We start from the raw sequence: 17,373 nt of genomic DNA on the forward strand, positions 1-17,373 counted from the left end.
CACTACATTTTACAGTTTTACGTTAACATCCTGGACCAGTGCACAAAGACACTTTAATAACCTCTGCACAAAGTCACTTTGTTCTATGCATATTTGCACACACAGCACAGTATATTTCAATTTGTACAGTAGAGTTCTATTTTTTTCCTAGCACATTTCTATTTTTATTTTTAGTTCTATTTTTATTTTTAGTTCTATTTTTCCTAGTTTAATTTAATTTTTTATTTAATTTCTATCGTATTTCTTTTATTCATATTTATTTCTTATTTGTAAACTTTAATTCTCTTCTAGGGTCAATGGCAGCCGTATAATGCATTTCACTACATTTCGTACTGTGTATGTTTGTGTATGTGACAAATAAAATTTGGATAATTCTATTATATGAGACTTTATATGTGAGTTATTATTACAGAGTACTAACTAAGCCTCGTACGAGAGATAAAGAGATATACTGTAGCATGTGCCTTGATCCTGGTGTGACGTCACAGCCGCGCGCGGCAGGACAAGCGGGATGCGCGTGATTCAGTGATGCGGCTGTGCATCCAATCTGGTGTCATGTTAAAGCGTGCATTTATTACGGAATAGACGCCCTGCATCCTTGCTTCACCCCCAGCGCTGCGCTTCCCTCGCGTCCTCTCCCCCCAGCGCGGCTCCATACGTCAGGAAGCTGTGATCATCTGACCTTAGGTGATCAGCGAATGACAAATCAAAGGTCAGCGCTCGTGGCATCAGCTGGACCCGCGGCCGACTGGAGAATGCACGCGCTGAAAGGTAAGAGCTGCAATGGCCTTGTTTATAGACTATTTAAATTAATAATATTTTTGATAAAAAAAAAAAAATGCACACAGGGCTGCAGCGTGCACGGCCACTGTCGCGCGTTTCACTGGGTACAGTGCTGTTACATAACGCGTCGTGCGCGCTCTGATGATGATGATGATTTGAGTCACTGCACATGATGTACGGTAAATAATACGAGCAAAAAAAAAAAAAACCCAGATGCAGTCGTCATGCAATATGGCTCCATACACGTAATGCACTGACTCGACCGCGATATCACTGAGTGTGTTTCTGTTTTTGAAGCAAAAGTGGCTTCTGGTTAAACCGGGTTTCACCTCTTTGACTGTAGAAACGGTTTAGTCGAAATAAAAAATAGATGAAGGCTTTGGACATAGACAGGTAATAGATCACTGATGCATTTATTAAAATGTTAAAAATGGTGACATTAAACGTTTGAACGTCACAGTACACAATGTCCTGCCTACACACGCGTGCGAATTCAGGAGCAAAGTCATTTACAGTTTCAGTCTTTACAATGCGACGTGTACAATCGTTATTATTTTTTTTCTTTACACATCACTGGATGTAGAATACATTCCAGCCGAATAGAGTTCCGCGAGCTCCTCACCAACGGAAGTGTTCGCCACGGAATATTTTGACGTCATCGATTCCGGAATTCCAAACCGCTCCTGAGGCTCTCTGAGGGTGCACTACACACGGCATGCGTCAGTCAGACCGGAGCGTACACTATGTAGTGCACTAGAGGCAGGATTGTGGTGCAGCCTGAAGCTTATGGAAGGTAGAAAAAGCAGAACGCAGGAGGAGTGTTACATTATAGATAGATAGATAGATAGATAGATAGATAGATAGATAGATAAACTGATATTTCTATTATATATTGTATATATATATATATATATATATATATATACAGAGTACTAACTAAACCAGATAGATAGATAAACTAATATTTTTATTAAATATGAGCAAAAGGCTAATGAGACTAGTGAGTATATATATATATATATATATATATATATACTGTATACAGAGTACTAACTAAACCAGATAGATAGATAGATATTTCTATTAATCATGTACCCAAGGTCATGTCACCTTGCATCTTCAGTGTCGATGGTTCGATTCCTGCCTTGGGCCTGTGTTCATGCAGTTTGCATGCTCTCCCCGTGCTTGGCAGGTTTCGTCCCAATACTCTGGATTCCTCCCACAGTCCAAAGACGTGCAAATTATGTTAACTGATGTTCCAAATCGCCTGTAGTGTGTATGTGTGAGGATTGGCATCCTGTGCATGGTGTACCCTGCCTCATGCCCTAAGTGTCCTGTGATAGGCTTCAGAGCCCTTGCGACCCTGTATACAGGATAAAGCGATATAGACGACAGTGAGTAAGATGTGCCCAAGTAAATATTACAGGATACTAACTAACCTGATAAGGCATTGTTGGGAGAGTGGTAGGTTTTTCACCTACCATGTGGAAGGGTTTGATTCCCAGCCAATGCGCAAACTCCAGCCACTGGATGCATTGCCGGTCCCAGCCCGGATTAAATGGAAGGGTTGCGTCAGGAAGGGCATCCGGAGTAAAACCTGTGCCAAATTGTTGCATGGATCAGTTGGTCCGCTGTGGCGATCCCTCAACGAGAGTAGCTGAAAGACTAACTAAACTGATAGATAGATAGATGAGACAAATGATTATATATTACAGAGTACTAGCTAACCCTGCTAGATAATTTCCATACTTTAATGATTAGAAAAAAGGATTAGATTTAGATTTAGTGTACACCCTATAATATAGTGTAGTATAACATAGCTTACTACTTTATTGACATGCTGTTCCTATTTACGATTTATAATTAGAAGTAGCAGCACGCTGTCTGCTTGTTTCCATGGAGATGACGTCCCTTCCGCCAAGGCCGAGATTCGTGGAGCACACCATCACGATCGGGTGTTCTGACAATGGTTTTCTGAGCATGCACATTTTACCTTTGCATCGACTAATGTGCCTTCTGAGGTCTTTAAATGCTGGAGACATTTTTTTTTTTTCTGATCTTCTATTAACAAGATAAACTGTGAAAAAATGCTGCATGTAGTTTCATGCTGGAAGCATAGTCGTGAAAATAGAAAAAATACTTTGGTATTATCTAGTTTTATTTATGAGGACCTGAAAAGGTGTGATATGGTGGAATGTTTGATAAGTCAGAAGAAATTGTCTGGGCCGTTTAATGATTTGTCTGCTTGTGCACCATTGTCAAGTCTTAACAGGGTTGACTGTTTAATGGGAGAAGAATCTCTTGATGCATCCGCCACACCACAATTACTGGCTAACGCAGAGCATATTTTAGCTTTTCACCAGGTGTCCTGTGCATCCTGTACATCCTGTACATCAAAACAACCCATGTCGTTCATGTATAAGTCATAGAGAGACCATTAGCATTTTCCAGTTAGAGAAAAAGGGATCCAGCAGACCTGAGCTATAGGAAGTAATACCATGGAATTATACATGCATTATATTATATGCTAATACAATGGAAACATAGGCTCAACTCATAAGTCAAGTCAAGAAGGATTGTAAAGGAAGCATTTAAAAAAGATATATATATATATATTTTTTTTTTTGCCAAGAACTAATTTAAAAAACTTAAGTTTCCGAGCTGGCAAGCTGAAAATCCATATTAATTTAAACCTAACAATATATTTTACAGTACTTATTAGGGACTCACAAAAATGAGAAAAAATTGACGCCCAAAGAAGCCATCTAGCTCTTAACTCCTATTATTATTATCATGTATAAAACACACTTAATCAATTAATCAATTAATTAATCAGCCATAACATTAAAACCATCCACCTAATATTATGTAGGCCCCCTTTGTGCCACCAAAACAACTCTGACCCATTGATGATGACTCCACAGGACCTCTAAAGCAGCAAATCCTTTAAGTTGCAAGGTGGGACCTTCATCTACCGGACTTATTTATCCAGCACGTCTTTATCCAGATGCCAGATCGGATTGAGATCTGGGGAGTTTGGGATCCCAGTCAACACTTTTAACTCTTTGTTATGTTGCTTTAAACCAGGCAGTTCGTGTTATGGCAGGGTACGTATTCCTGCTGAATGAAGAGGCCACTGCCATTATGGGATATGGTTGCCATGAAGGGGTGTACTTGTTCTGCAACAATATATAGGTAGGTGGTAGGTATCAGTTTAACATCTACATACAGTACATGAATGCCAGGGAAGTGTCCAAGCAGAACTTTGCCCAGAGCATCACACTGCTTCTCCTGGCTTGTCTTGTTACCGTAGTGTATCATCTCTTTCCCAGGTAAACTACAGTACAGTAGACACCCTTTGCTGTTAACATGATTTAACAGACGCGGCCACCTTCTTCAACTGCTCCATGGTCCAGTTCTGATTCTCACGTGCTCACTATAGCTGCTTCCAGCACTGAGCAGGGGTACTCGGACTGGTCTGAAGTTATACAACAACCTGCAAGACAAGGTTCTGATGCCTTTATATCATAGCCAACATTAACTTCTTAAACAACTTGTGGATGAGAACAGGCTTATTTCCGTATGCACGCCCATGGAGAGACCTCATGTTTTTGGAAGTGCTCTGATCCATTCTTCACAATTTGGCCCGAATGCTAATTCCCCCTTACGGTTGCTTATTTTTCCGGCTTTCTCCTTAAAGAACGGACTGTTTACTTGCTACCTAGTATAAGTATACCTGACTCGGTCGTAAGTGCAATTGGTAATAAACATTGGTAATAAGGTAATGAATGTTTTTCATTTCACCTGTCAGTGGTTTTAATGTTATATGGCTTAACTGTGTATACAACAAATACACTAAAAAGGAGATTATAATAATAATAATAATAATAATAATAATAAAAAAAACAGGATCAGTAATAAAAACAGTGATACATTCTTGTATTAAAGGAGAAGCAGGCCTTTGAAGTGTTTCAAATCACAAACCATGGAAACAAAGCTACTGTTTTATACTTTAAATGAACTCCTTTAATTAATTCCTTGTAAAGAGCAGAAATACAGAAAGCTATTCTCTTTATTCATATAATAAGTTTGTCTTATAACCTGAGGCTGTTCTAGAGATTTGGAGATCAGCATTTGGGAACTTTGACCAGTATAATTTACTGTCCTATCTTTCTATGACTATTTAAGAGGTTACAAGACGTCTCTAAGTTAAAACCATCATAAAAGATCACAAGACCTGTGTTAAACAACTACTTTATAGTAGTGTTATATTAACCCACGCTCCAGTGGTTTTCACCCAAGTGCATGAGTGTGATTAAAGCAAAACCTAAGAGAAGGGGAAAATCTCCACCGACTGAGAACAGGGATGGTTTCCTTTTCCAAAGAACACCAGATTGCAAAATGAAGTGCTTCATTGCTTGCTTCCTAACAGTGCAGAAAAGGGTCAAGAATTTATGTGCAGACTGCAGCGCGACTCGTTTTGTATGGAAGACGTCATCGGCACTATGTTCCCAGTGTCTCCTCGCTTAGTTTCCTAGACACAGTTGGTCTTAAGAGAAAGCATGCGGGTCTGGTGGCTGCCAAGTAATGAGTCCAAAGACGGAAGCTTTCCACACCAACAAGCCGACACTGAACTAAATCATTCTTCAGGAGAGAAATAGCCGTGGGCAGGATAGCTTCCCTTCACAAAGCTCTAAATGTTTTATCTAGGTTGATTAAAAGTTAGTTTCCTCCTCAACTATTTGTCTTGTTCCACACATTCACATACAAAGAGGGCTATATAGGTTTTGTGACGATGTAATGCTTTTGACAACTATTACTATTACCACCGCCACCACCAACAATAATAATAGTTAATAATAATGATAATTAATTAATAAATAATATATCTATATATCCATCAATAACTCAATATAATGTGATCGCAAATAAAGGCTCATGCAGGAATTTATACCTTACAGGCCTTCTTTCATTGCAATCTGAAAATCCATGCAACCATAGCTGATGTACAGTATATTTTATTAGTACATCAATCCATGGCTAGTATTGTCAGTCGATTAAGGCGTGCATAAATCATGTGCATCTGACAGCCCTCATATTGCGTTGTTGTTTCCTTATTTGACTAAGCCTAATTCGGTGCTGTAAAAATGAAGTCCTTAATAAAAACGTGTGATACTAATTATAGGCTGAAGTGAAGGAACATCACAATCACAGGTTGTGTCACGTTCTTCCCTCTCACAGTTAGTTTTCCAGCATGAAACAAGCTTTAATCAGCCCGGCACTAAACTCTTGATCCTCTGCACAAGAACAGGAACATCTCTTTGGGGAAACAGTGGAACTGACTGTCCAGGGCCTCTAGGAGGAGAGGTGGGCTTGGAGAAAAAACGCTGCGTTATATTCATATATAAAAGAGCCCTATTTCATTGAGAGATGAAGGATTCAGGATGCTCATAAACTCCATAACTGATTGCAGTGTGTATCGACTTGTGCAGGAAAGGGGGTTTGATTAACAGCCTTTGGTTTGTTTATACGGTATTGTGTCTATTGAAAGGGGGAGGGTTATAAAGCTGTAAAACAATCGAAAAAATTCCACTGCTACTACTACCGATACTACTATCACTACTACTTCTACTACTACTACTAATAATAATAATAAATGGATGTTTATTATATTAAAGCAATTCTATTTAAGCAATTCTAAATTATTATTATTATTGTTGTTGTTGTTGTTGTTGTTATTATTATTATTATTATTATTATTGTTTACACACTGGGCTGCCAATACTAAACAATAAAAAAACTATACCAAAAAGTGAACAATAATAATAATAATAATAATAATAATAAATAGGTATATATTATCTTAAATAAAAAAAATCATATAAATGATGATTATTATTATTATTAGTATTACACATTGGGCTGTCAATGAAAAAAATACCAAAAGGTAAATAATAACAATGATATTTATAATGTTAATATCAACAACAAATTTAAATAAATTATATTAATAATAAGAAGAAGAATTAGAATCATAAATGTAAAAAAAATCAAAAACACTATTCATCAACAAAGCAACATTTATAATAATAATAATAATAATAATAATAATGCATATTGCTGGATACTTTCTTCTTGTGCTAATTGTTGCTTTCTTGGATAAGCCGCCTGTAAAGCCTGTAAAGGTTTAAGAGCTGAGTCTGTGTGTGCGGGGCAGACCGAACCATTTTCTGCTCTGAGAGGGGTGAGCTAAACACTTGGAAAAACACTCAAACACTATATACACAGGGGAACGTCTATCTCTTATTATTACTTTCCATACGTTTGCGTTTAGTTTAGTTTATTCTAATTATTTAGAAGACTGAAACTGCAGGCCAAATTGCAGACCCTCCTTTTGAGTCTTTGAGCTCCCCTTTTGCACAGGGATCCAAGCTATCCAGTTTCACAACCCCCTCCACACTCATCTCCGGTGCTCATGCGGGCGAGCAGCGGTCTACAGGCGGTGTAGGTAGTGCTGTTGGATGAAATTGGATGGAGAAGCCGCAGTAAATGCGGCTCATGATGCCGAAACATTCCTCTTTCATTATTCAGACTAGACAGAGAGAGACAGAGAGAGACAGAGGGAGGGAGAGACGCTGCGTTTAGGCAGAACTGGGATGTGATGCATTAGTCCCATCTCCTCCCTCCTTCTCCTCCTCCTATGCTTCTCCACCGAGTGGAGCCCAAAGATGCGCACACCACCTTGAAGCGACCTCGTTTGAAAGCAATTGACGATTTGTGCTCATGAGCCTGCTCGGGGGCTACAAGAAGCGGAGCGGTTATGATGGTTATGAATCTTTGCAGTTGGTTGATAGCGGAGGAGGAGGCGGCGGAGACTTCAGCAGCGGCGGCGGAGGAGGAGGAGGAGGAGGATTGTCAGCACTGACCCTCGGCTCCAAGGCGCGACCAGACCACTGCAGCATCATGGACGGCTCAGGTAAGCCTGTTCACACTGGAGTGCACAACATGTAATTGTATCTTTACTTGCCACTGGGGTAGTTCCATTACACCACTTACATCTGTGTTACCTGTCATATAATTCCTGCTAGAACACTGATCAGCCATAACATTGAGTAGGTCCTCCCTTTCTACAAGCATAACAATGATGCACCGTGTGTCCGACACCTTTCTATCTCAACAAGCATTAACCTTTTTAGCAATTTGAGCTACTGGAGCTCTTCTATTGGATGAGACTTCACAGGCCAGCCTCCACTCCCCATGTGCATCAGTGAGCCTTGGCTGCCTATCACACTGTCATGAGTTCACAGGTTTTCCTTCCTTGGACTGCTTTTGGTTTGTCCTGCCCTCCGCAGACTGGGAACATCACAGAAGAGCTGCAGTTTTTGGAGTTGCTCTGACCCCGTCCTCTAGCCATCAGATTCTGGCCGTTCTCACGGTAGCTACAGTTACAATATCTCGTTACAATGGCGGCTGGAAGTGGGTGGGTATATTAGGCAGTATGTGTCAGAAGCAAAAAAAATGGGAAAGTGTAAGGATTTAAAGGTCCAAATTGTGACGGTTAGACGATGTAATCAGAGCAACTCCAAAACTGCAGCTGTTGTGGGATGTTCCAGGTAACAAACGTAATCCACGAAGGAAAACCTGTGAACCAGCGACCAGGTCATGGGCGGCTGAAGATCACTGATCTACATGAGCTCAAATTAAGGAAAAAGTTATTGCTGGTTCTCATACTGTAGAAAGGTGTCAGTTTTGGATGCAGAAGAAGACCTACTTAATATTAGGCAGGTGGTCATAATTCCATGGCGGATTACGGTGTAATGGACCTTATGCACCTTTGATTAGTGGAAAAGCTTTAAACCACAACGAATGCACATCCTCGGGCAGACTGCATGCTAAAGGTGCATTGGAAAGGAAATTGGGTTAATTGAGTTCTGGTGAGAAAAGGGGCCAAAACCCAAACCTTATATCTTGATTGCAGTAGACATCCACTGTATGGCCAAATCTGTATATGTGGACCCCTGAAACACATATTTATGGCATTTGGCAGACGCCCTCCTCCAGAGCAATTTACATTGTTATTTTATTATATATCTTAGCAGTTGAGGGCCCAACAGTGGCAACATGTTGTATAATGTAATGGGTTTTGTACCTGGGACCGTCCTCCAAGCAGTAGTTCAACATCTTAACCACTAAGCTACCCCTGCCACAAGGTTGTCTATCACTTTTTCGTATGATGTAGCGTTGAGACTTCCATTCACTGAGACTTAACCATGGTGCAGTATGACACAAAGCACGCTCAGTAGACATGTTTTGCCAAAGTTGGCATGGAAGATCTCGAGGGTATTTCACAGAGCCCTGATTTCGACCACAGTGGCATGTTTGGGATGACCTGGTGAGCACTGACTGCACTCCAGACGCCCTTACGTGGCATCTTAATAACCCTCTTGTGGCTGGATGAGTGGAAAGCCCCAATTGTGGAAAGCCTTCTCAGATGTGTGGATGATATTATAATGAGTAAATCTGAAACTGGAGGTTCAAAAAGCTTTGGAGGTTAATGATCAGGTGTCCGGAAACTTTTGGCCAAATTATGGAGATTCAGCTTGGGATGTGGCCTGGTCACTTGGTGCAGAGTAATCCTAATAATTGTTGCTCTCACTTGCAGTCTACTCCAGTATCAGCCATATTCCTCCCATATTCTCCAGTATCTTTTTCATTTTCTTCGGTATTAATGCTGTCTTATTTATCCAAGCTGCTAAATGATAGCACTGTGTAATCATTTTCAAACTTGGCCCATACCAGTCGCTGAGCTACAGGATTAATTAAGCTCTGTTATATGCTGGCCACTCTTCTTACATCATGTGTACTTTAAAAAAAATTTTTATTACAACTGTATTAGACTTATGATTTTGCTGGCACTTGGTGTACTGTACAACAGCTCCTGGGTCCCGAGTTCAACCCTAATCCTGCCGTCCTTTTTGAATGGTTTTGCATGCCAGTTTATGTTTATGGGCCTTTGGATGTGAATGAGTGTCTGAATGTGTATGTTTGAAAAATAAACAGTGAATAAACTCACCTCACACCCAGTGTTCCAGGGATAAGCTCAGGATCCATCATGACCCAAAACAGAATAAAATACCTAATGAAGGATTTATTTGGTGGCTTAGTGGTTAGCATTGTCGCCTTGCACCTGCAGGGTCCGGGTTCGATTCACAGCCATATTTGATTCCCGTCTCTGTGTGCATGGAGTTTGCATGTTCTCCCCATGCTTGGTGGGTTCCTCTGAGTACTCTGGTTTCCTCCCACAGTCCAAAGACATACAGATTGGGCTAATTGGCGTTCCCAAATTGCCCATAGTGTGTGAATGAGTGTGTGAGTATGTGTGTCCCTTGCAATGGATTGGCAGTGGACAACGCCTCGTGCCCTAAGTCTCCTGGGATAGGCTCCAGGCCCCCCCGCGACCCTGTATACAGGATTAAGCGGTATAGACGGTGAGTGAGTGACATATGGTGTGAAAGATTAAAGTAGAGCAGGGTCGTTATGGAGACCTTATAGAAATATCAAAATGGTTGATATTTGGACTAAATGTTTATCAGAGAACTTGTTACATTTGCCTTGGGTATGTTGTGCATGTCCTGGGCTTTCTGTGCCAGATGAGTTATCCTGACAGAACTAAACATAATGGTAGCAGTTAGCCTGTTTAATCTGGTATTAGCCCTGAATGCGAAGCACGTTAACAGGTGGCAGGTTGCCGACATGGAGTATCAAATGTTCACTACATGCTAATATTACACTGTTTGGACTTTCTAAATGACAGTTCGACCCAGGTCCATATTCAATAATACACAAACCCATATTAAAAGTTATGCAAGAAAGTTTGCATGTTCTGGTGGGTTCCCTTGGCGGGTTGCATTCTGGGACTCCGGTTTCCTCCCACAGTCCAAAGACATGCATTGGTGTTCCCGTAGTCTGTGTGTGTGTGTGTAGTATCCAGCCTAGTGCCCGAGGTCTCACCGGATAGAAGTCCATGACCCTGTACAGGGAAGCGCTATAGAAGATGTTTAAATGAATCCTAAACTCTCCTGTTCATTAATATGTCACTAGTACTAAAATAACGAAACCAAATCTTGATGTTAAAACAGTCATTGCACTACTTCGCTACCTTGATAATAACAAATTGACAACTAGCATAATGTTAGCAAACTGTTTAGCATCTTTTTTTTTTAGTCTGTTTAACTGCGTTTTCATTTTCTTTAAACTCCCATGTTTACAGAGTTCACAATCGATAGTCTTGCAATAAAGGAACCAACATCTTGTTCCGTGTATAAATACACTTAGAGCTGTGTTCCTACGCAGGGGTCACAGTGCAGGGTCAGACATTTTGACGGCACCCCTGGAGCAGACAGGTATAAAGGCCCAACAGCGGAAACCAAGCGGAGCTACAGCTCGAACCGCCGACCTTTTGATCAGGAAAATTAGAAAGCCTGTAATTTTAACTTTGGATTGACCAAAGTGTCTTGATGGCGTGTGTGAATGATTTATGACACTATATTATTATTATTATTATTATTGCAGATATTATCAAGCCTCTGGGCTCATATAACTCTCTATAATAAAATTGTCTCTCTCGCTGTCTCTCTTGTTCACTCTTTCACACACAACCCCAGCGACACAGTCGCCCCTCTAACAAGTAGGGACACACACACACATACACACGGAAAGCTTACACAATCTCACAAACTGTCACTCAAACAAACACACAGTCAAAAGGGTGTTTGACATGTAACACCCTAAGAATAAATGGGATAAAAAGCTAAAAAATCACTTTGCTTTCTATTGAAATTACAATCATTTAATACAATTATTCAGTCAATTACAGAAGTACTTTCCTATTAAACAGAAAATAGCTTTTCTTTCACGTATGATAGAAACGTTTTTCAAGGCAGTCTGGATGCAAAATTACACAAACAGCTATGTAAAATCTGAATGAGATGTTTTTAGCGTAATGAAGTGAAATCTTACATCCAGCTCATTATACCCAGGTTTCCCACAGTTTAAGTAATTACAATCAAAATATGATTCAAAGTGTAGTTTGAATGTATAAATTCAGTGTTCTTAATATGCCCAGATTGAGTTCTTCTGTTCTATACAGTATTGTAATGCTGCCTAACATGCAGGTGTGTGTGTGTGTGTGTGTGACTTTAACCCTAGGCCTAGGCAGAATTGCGGTGTTGCCACATGGGAGGGATACTGCAGGCTTGTGGAATGAGAGTGTGCATTTCAGGCTGAGAGTGCACTTCGGTGTGTGTGTGTGTGTGTGTGTGTGTGTGAGGGGAAAAAGAGAAAGAGAGAGAGCACGAGAGCTTATGTGATGGCCGTTCAAGTCAAACCTGGACTTTTAATTGTGCAGAATAACCGAACACAGTTAAAAACACAGAGTAAAAACTCCCTTTATTTCTCTATATAATCCGCTGCTACACTAAGGCACTTATGCCAGCATTTCACCACTGCTTGGATACCATAAAGGCTAACCCGATGGCCCTTTAGGAAATTCTTTAAGGCCCAAACATGTTGAAATGGCTCGTAGCGAGGGCAGGACCGTGCAGGATATGTGGCAATACAGTAACTGTCAGCTGAGTTCCTGTAATGCACAAACAGCGTTCCGTTTTAACACACAGGTGCGTCCCTTCTGCAAGTTGGTGGAAAGTTATCTGTCCATTTTTTTAAAGATCAGGCGTTCCACTCAGTGAGTGTTTATGGGAACGACTGCAGCCACATAGAGCGGGATCGTCATTCACAGGCATGCGGCCTTCTTTAAAACGTTTGTACCATTTTAGATGTTTTACTGCGACGTAGAATCTCATCACTGTACTGTGCTTGAAGTCTTCTGTAAATGTCAATCTATGGTATGTCAATTTGATTTGGCTGTGTAACGCGCTAAGGATTCTACATAAAACATAGAGCATGTGCTGCAGGGTTAAACATAGTACAATACCGTGTTTATCATGTATACAGGAGGCCTTAAGCCTATCCCAGGAGGCGCGGTACACCCTGGACAGGTGCCAATTCATCACAGGACATACACCCTCACATTCACATACTACAAGCAATTTGGGAACTAAAGCCAGACCCTGGAGGGGTCACCGTGCCGCCTGAAGCACATATTACAGGGCTAAATTGAAAAAAAAAAAAAAACGAACATTGAGGGAGTGAGACTTATGGTGAGTAATAATCATTTTAGAGTTGATTGTTTTTCAATATCGGCTCATCTCTAGTTGTTTTATTCCACTGATGCAACACTTTGCCCAAAATATAGTCGAACTGACTATACTTTAATTTTGGGAAAATTGTCCTTTTGGTAGATTATATAACATCATTATGTATAATAAGCAAAAGTGGGTAGAAAAGCATTTAGAACTGGGTATACTGTATATATAGGAATTATTCCTGCATGAATATTCAATATAGTACAGTATGTCACCTAGCGACTGTAAATAATACTGTAAACAGTATATCGCACATTACTGTATATGTAATATTGTAGAGAGTCACCAAACAGGTTACTTCCTGGTATAGAGGGTATGCGTTTAATTATAGCACCTATAAATAAATGCAAATAAAGCAAATTCACCTATTCCAGAGACTTCTTCACTTCTTCAATGATTTCAATTCGTACATTATTACACTCAGATTATATGGAACATCTGCCGTAAAGGTTCCTGTGAATAAGCTGTTGCTATAAAATTGATTAAATATTGTAATAAAGGCCATAAAATAAACCGGTGATTTGCCTTTTAGCCGACACTACTTTCCGAGCGGCTGTTAACGAAAATTAATCAGCACCTTCTGACCAGTTAGACTTGAGATTTCAGTTGCTTTACATTGGAGCAGACGAAAGCAGCCAGCGTTAGACTGCTTCTCGGGTTCTTTAGAATTAGATGGGAGCTCTGTGCATGCCTGAATGTGATCTATAATTGAAAAGCTAAAGCTGGGTCCAGTGGCCAGAACACACACACACACACACGCCAGACACAGGCCTGCACAGAGGAATTCCATGTCATCGAGAGCAGATCTAACCTGCTAGACAGTGAGGATAAAGGAACAAGTGAGAAACAGGCCGGGCGTTAAACAGAGAATGTGAGTGTGTGCGGGTGAGAGAGCGACACCTTTATATCTCCATCTCCAGTGATCTTCCCTCCTGATATGGAGCAGCCCTCCTGGGTCCTGTCTCGCTTTCTCTTTCTCTTTTTTTTCTCTCTCCTGTCTCACAAAGATGACCCCTCGCAGGATAAAAGGGACTTTAGTAGGAGTTCAGAGCTCCTGTGTTCCCTGAAAGAACAGCCCTGGACTTTGAAGTCAGCTGGTTGCCTTGGTCCCCTCCAGAACAGAACTGAAGTCCACTATGTTTTATGTCAGCAAAAGCAAACAGGCCACCCTGCTTTTCATACTGCTGCTGAAATGCAAGAGGGACATAAAATCGAAAAATTTGTGTTAAGGCTGATCAGTTTTTTTTAGGTTACAGTGGTTAAATTTGGAATAAAGCAAGATTTATTGTGGTGCAATAGAATAATAATCAATTACTGAGTGACATGCCTGTGTAGGTAGAGGCAGCTCACTGGGTAAGGCATTGCACTACTAATCAGAGGGTCCCAGGTTTAAACCCCAGCACCACCAAGGGTTTTCCAAATGCGTTAAATGTTTCCAAAATTCATGTTATTTTTAATTAATGTTATACGATGTGGAGAGTTAAGTATGCAAGTCAATGTGAATTGCTGTAGAAAATATAATGTACACACCAATTAGCCATAACATTAAGATCACTTAGGCTTGGTTTTTGGGTTCCCCTTGTGTTACCGGGGCAGCTCAGGGTGTGGCTCCTCAGGGCCTCTGGGGGGATGCTGCGGTGTCTGTCTCCAGTTAGTTGATGGTAGATCCTTTGGGTGCTGTGGGTTGCGGGACGGTGCCTCCATGGATCAGGCTTGTTTCTGCAGTTGGGTACTTGAACAGGTTCTGGAGTTTGAACGCTGGGTCAGTGTTCTGGTGTGCTGTGGCGTTCTGGTTGTTCTGGTGCCATTCTCTCATGGCCCGCATTGAGCTATTTGGTGATCTGTGCTGCATTGGCGTTTCTTTGGGATCAGATTGGACAGGCCTTTGGTCCCCATGGGGGAGCCTCGGGTGTCACCAGTTTACTGGTGATAATTAGTAATAAGTAATCAATGGTGTTCATTTCACTTTGTATAGGTCATAATGTTATGACTGATTGGTGGATAAGAACAAACCTGAACAAACCTGATACTTGACTTACAGTAAACATTATATTGATATTAATAATATTAAATTTTAATGCTAATTTTTAGGACTGTTATTTAATACAATACCTGTGAAGTCACTCAGAATCAGAAACATCAATTTCCATTTTTCTGAAGATCACTTAACCTATTTTTAAACGCTTCACTCCTTCTTTGGGGATAAGATATCTTTTTGATCTTTTGCTACAAATCAGAATGAAATCTCCATATATGTCATTTCTTTTTTCTTTTTAGTAAGCACAACATTTGCATCTCTGCTTCAGTCACCATGACCGTTTATCAGAACTACAGAATGCACAGACGACTCATGCTTTCATCTTGGTCAGGGTTGCACTGGATACGGAGCCTGTCTCTCAACACTGAGCGTATGACGGGATTACACCCGGGATGGGACGCCGCTCCACCACAGGACATAACACTGAGGGACAATAGCAGCTAAATTCCACCAACTCAACTCATTTTTAAAAGCAGTGGGAATCTCTAAGCACCTTACAATTGGATTAGATTTCAATCCAAAGCTCCGTGAGGTGATAAAATTTATTCTTTATGCATCTGTAGCCTACTATATGACCACTATGCACCTGGGTACCTGGTAAATATGCCTGTCTTTTAAAGATAAAAAGACTTCAGTATTCAGATCCTTGAATATCACTAAATAACCTTTTGGCAATTTGCATAAAGGACGTCTCTGTCTGTGGAAACTGTCAACACAATGATTCATGAACAGCACTTGCACGCTATAGGAACTCAGCTGGGAGTTATTTCCACGTCCCCCATACATTCCTGACCCCGATCCAAGCCATTTTCTCATGTTTGGGCCATTAAAGGAGATCCTGGGAGGCTAGGGTTTCAGACAAGGAGCAGGTAGTCTGATCATGGCTACTACAGTACATACTGAGCAAACTTTCTACCTTGATGGTATCCAGGCACTAGTGAAACACTGGAATAAGTGCATTCATGTAGCGGGGGATTATATAGAGAAATAAAGAAAGATCTTACTCTCATAACAGTGTTCTATTATTCAATCAGAAGTCCCGGTTTGACTTCAACATCTTTTGTTAGTCACAAACTTACCAGCAATAAGTGATGTGTTTACTCGCTCTATGGCAAATCTACAAAGATGCCAGCGAGCAGAAACTCAGATAGTCTGGACCCATGGCAAGACAAGACAGCCCCCGCTGGACAACTTGGACAACTTTCTGGTGGCCCAGAACTTTAAACAACCATGAGGACGCCATCCAGACTACTGGTGGAAAAAATTGTAAAAGTCATTTGGGAAAAACTGGTATCAACAAGCTAGAAATTGTAAACTATCCTAATGGTGGATGAATCAGGTCTTCAAGTATCAAGTATCACTTGAAGTCGAGGAGATCCTCCCAACTTTCTGTGTTGAGGTGGCGCTTTCTTTGTTTTTTCTCACTCAGCGGCTGAAAAATTCTGAGATTCATGATTATTGTACCTTGTAAATTCTCAGCCCAATGAAACACACAACTTTAAAGTCAACTTGAAATTTCAACGTGGTCTGACATCAGATCAGATCAACATGACTGTGTACACTGTAACCAGTGTGAAGTTCCCCTTTTCTACTTCTAACTACTTTTTCCTAGCAGTATTACCTTTAGATAAATGAATATACAGACATAGTACCTGATTCAATCTATACAACTGACCAAACCAGTCACTCTTTTGAGAAGGTAATCATCAGCATTAGACTAACATTATCACTGATGTTAGTCGGGTAGGTGGTGGCTAAGTTACTTGAGGTTGTCCGCTCTTGTTGCTGTGCTGAAGTTTCTGTCTAAAGTGAGTTCATTATAGATAAATAAAAGACACACGTCTGGGAAGTCATCTGTTCCCCATTTTGCATGTAAAATGAGTATTTTTATTTCACGGGGAGAAGGAATAGGCATGCTGAGCCTTGATTTCGCCTCACTGTATCATTGTTATGGGGAATTTAAGCATCCCTGCAGGACCGGTTTTATCAACATACTGAAATATGTCACAGATTTGTGAAGAGAGAGAGGGAGGGGGGATGTAGGCAGAGTCAGCTGGTCTAAGTGGGTGGTGGATGCTGAGGCAGACTAATAGCTTGGGAGTGGTCCAGGATGCTAGGATGGACAAATACACAGGAGCACACACACACACATACACACACTTAAAGCTACAGCAGAAAGTGTCAATTTGTTCAAAGTACACAGCAGTACAAATGCTGGAAGACTACAGTAAGGTCACCTATGCAGGACTGAACAAGCAGCTGTAATGATGATGCGTAAATGGCAGGTTG

General features: G+C 40.7%; 1 protein-coding gene across 5 annotated transcripts in view; it reads left to right on the forward strand.

The window, feature by feature from the left end:
* Window positions 1–570: 570 nt before the first annotated feature.
* dnajc6 (DnaJ (Hsp40) homolog, subfamily C, member 6) overlaps window positions 571–17,373 on the forward strand; it is a 41,394-nt gene continuing 24,591 nt past the window's right edge. For 4 of the 5 annotated variants that reach the window (XM_053499492.1, XM_053499493.1, XM_053499494.1 and 1 more), the window contains exon 1: window positions 7,276–7,759. In XM_053499492.1, coding sequence (XP_053355467.1) covers window positions 7,567–7,759 — 193 coding nt within the window. In that variant the 5' untranslated portion in view covers window positions 7,276–7,566. Of the gene's footprint in view, window positions 772–7,275; window positions 7,760–17,373 lie in introns of those variants that run through there. The other variant, XM_053499496.1, reaches the window with a different exon arrangement.

This window comes from Clarias gariepinus, chromosome 6 (genome assembly GCF_024256425.1).
Source record: "Clarias gariepinus isolate MV-2021 ecotype Netherlands chromosome 6, CGAR_prim_01v2, whole genome shotgun sequence".
Taxonomy (NCBI): Eukaryota; Metazoa; Chordata; class Actinopteri; order Siluriformes; family Clariidae; genus Clarias; species Clarias gariepinus.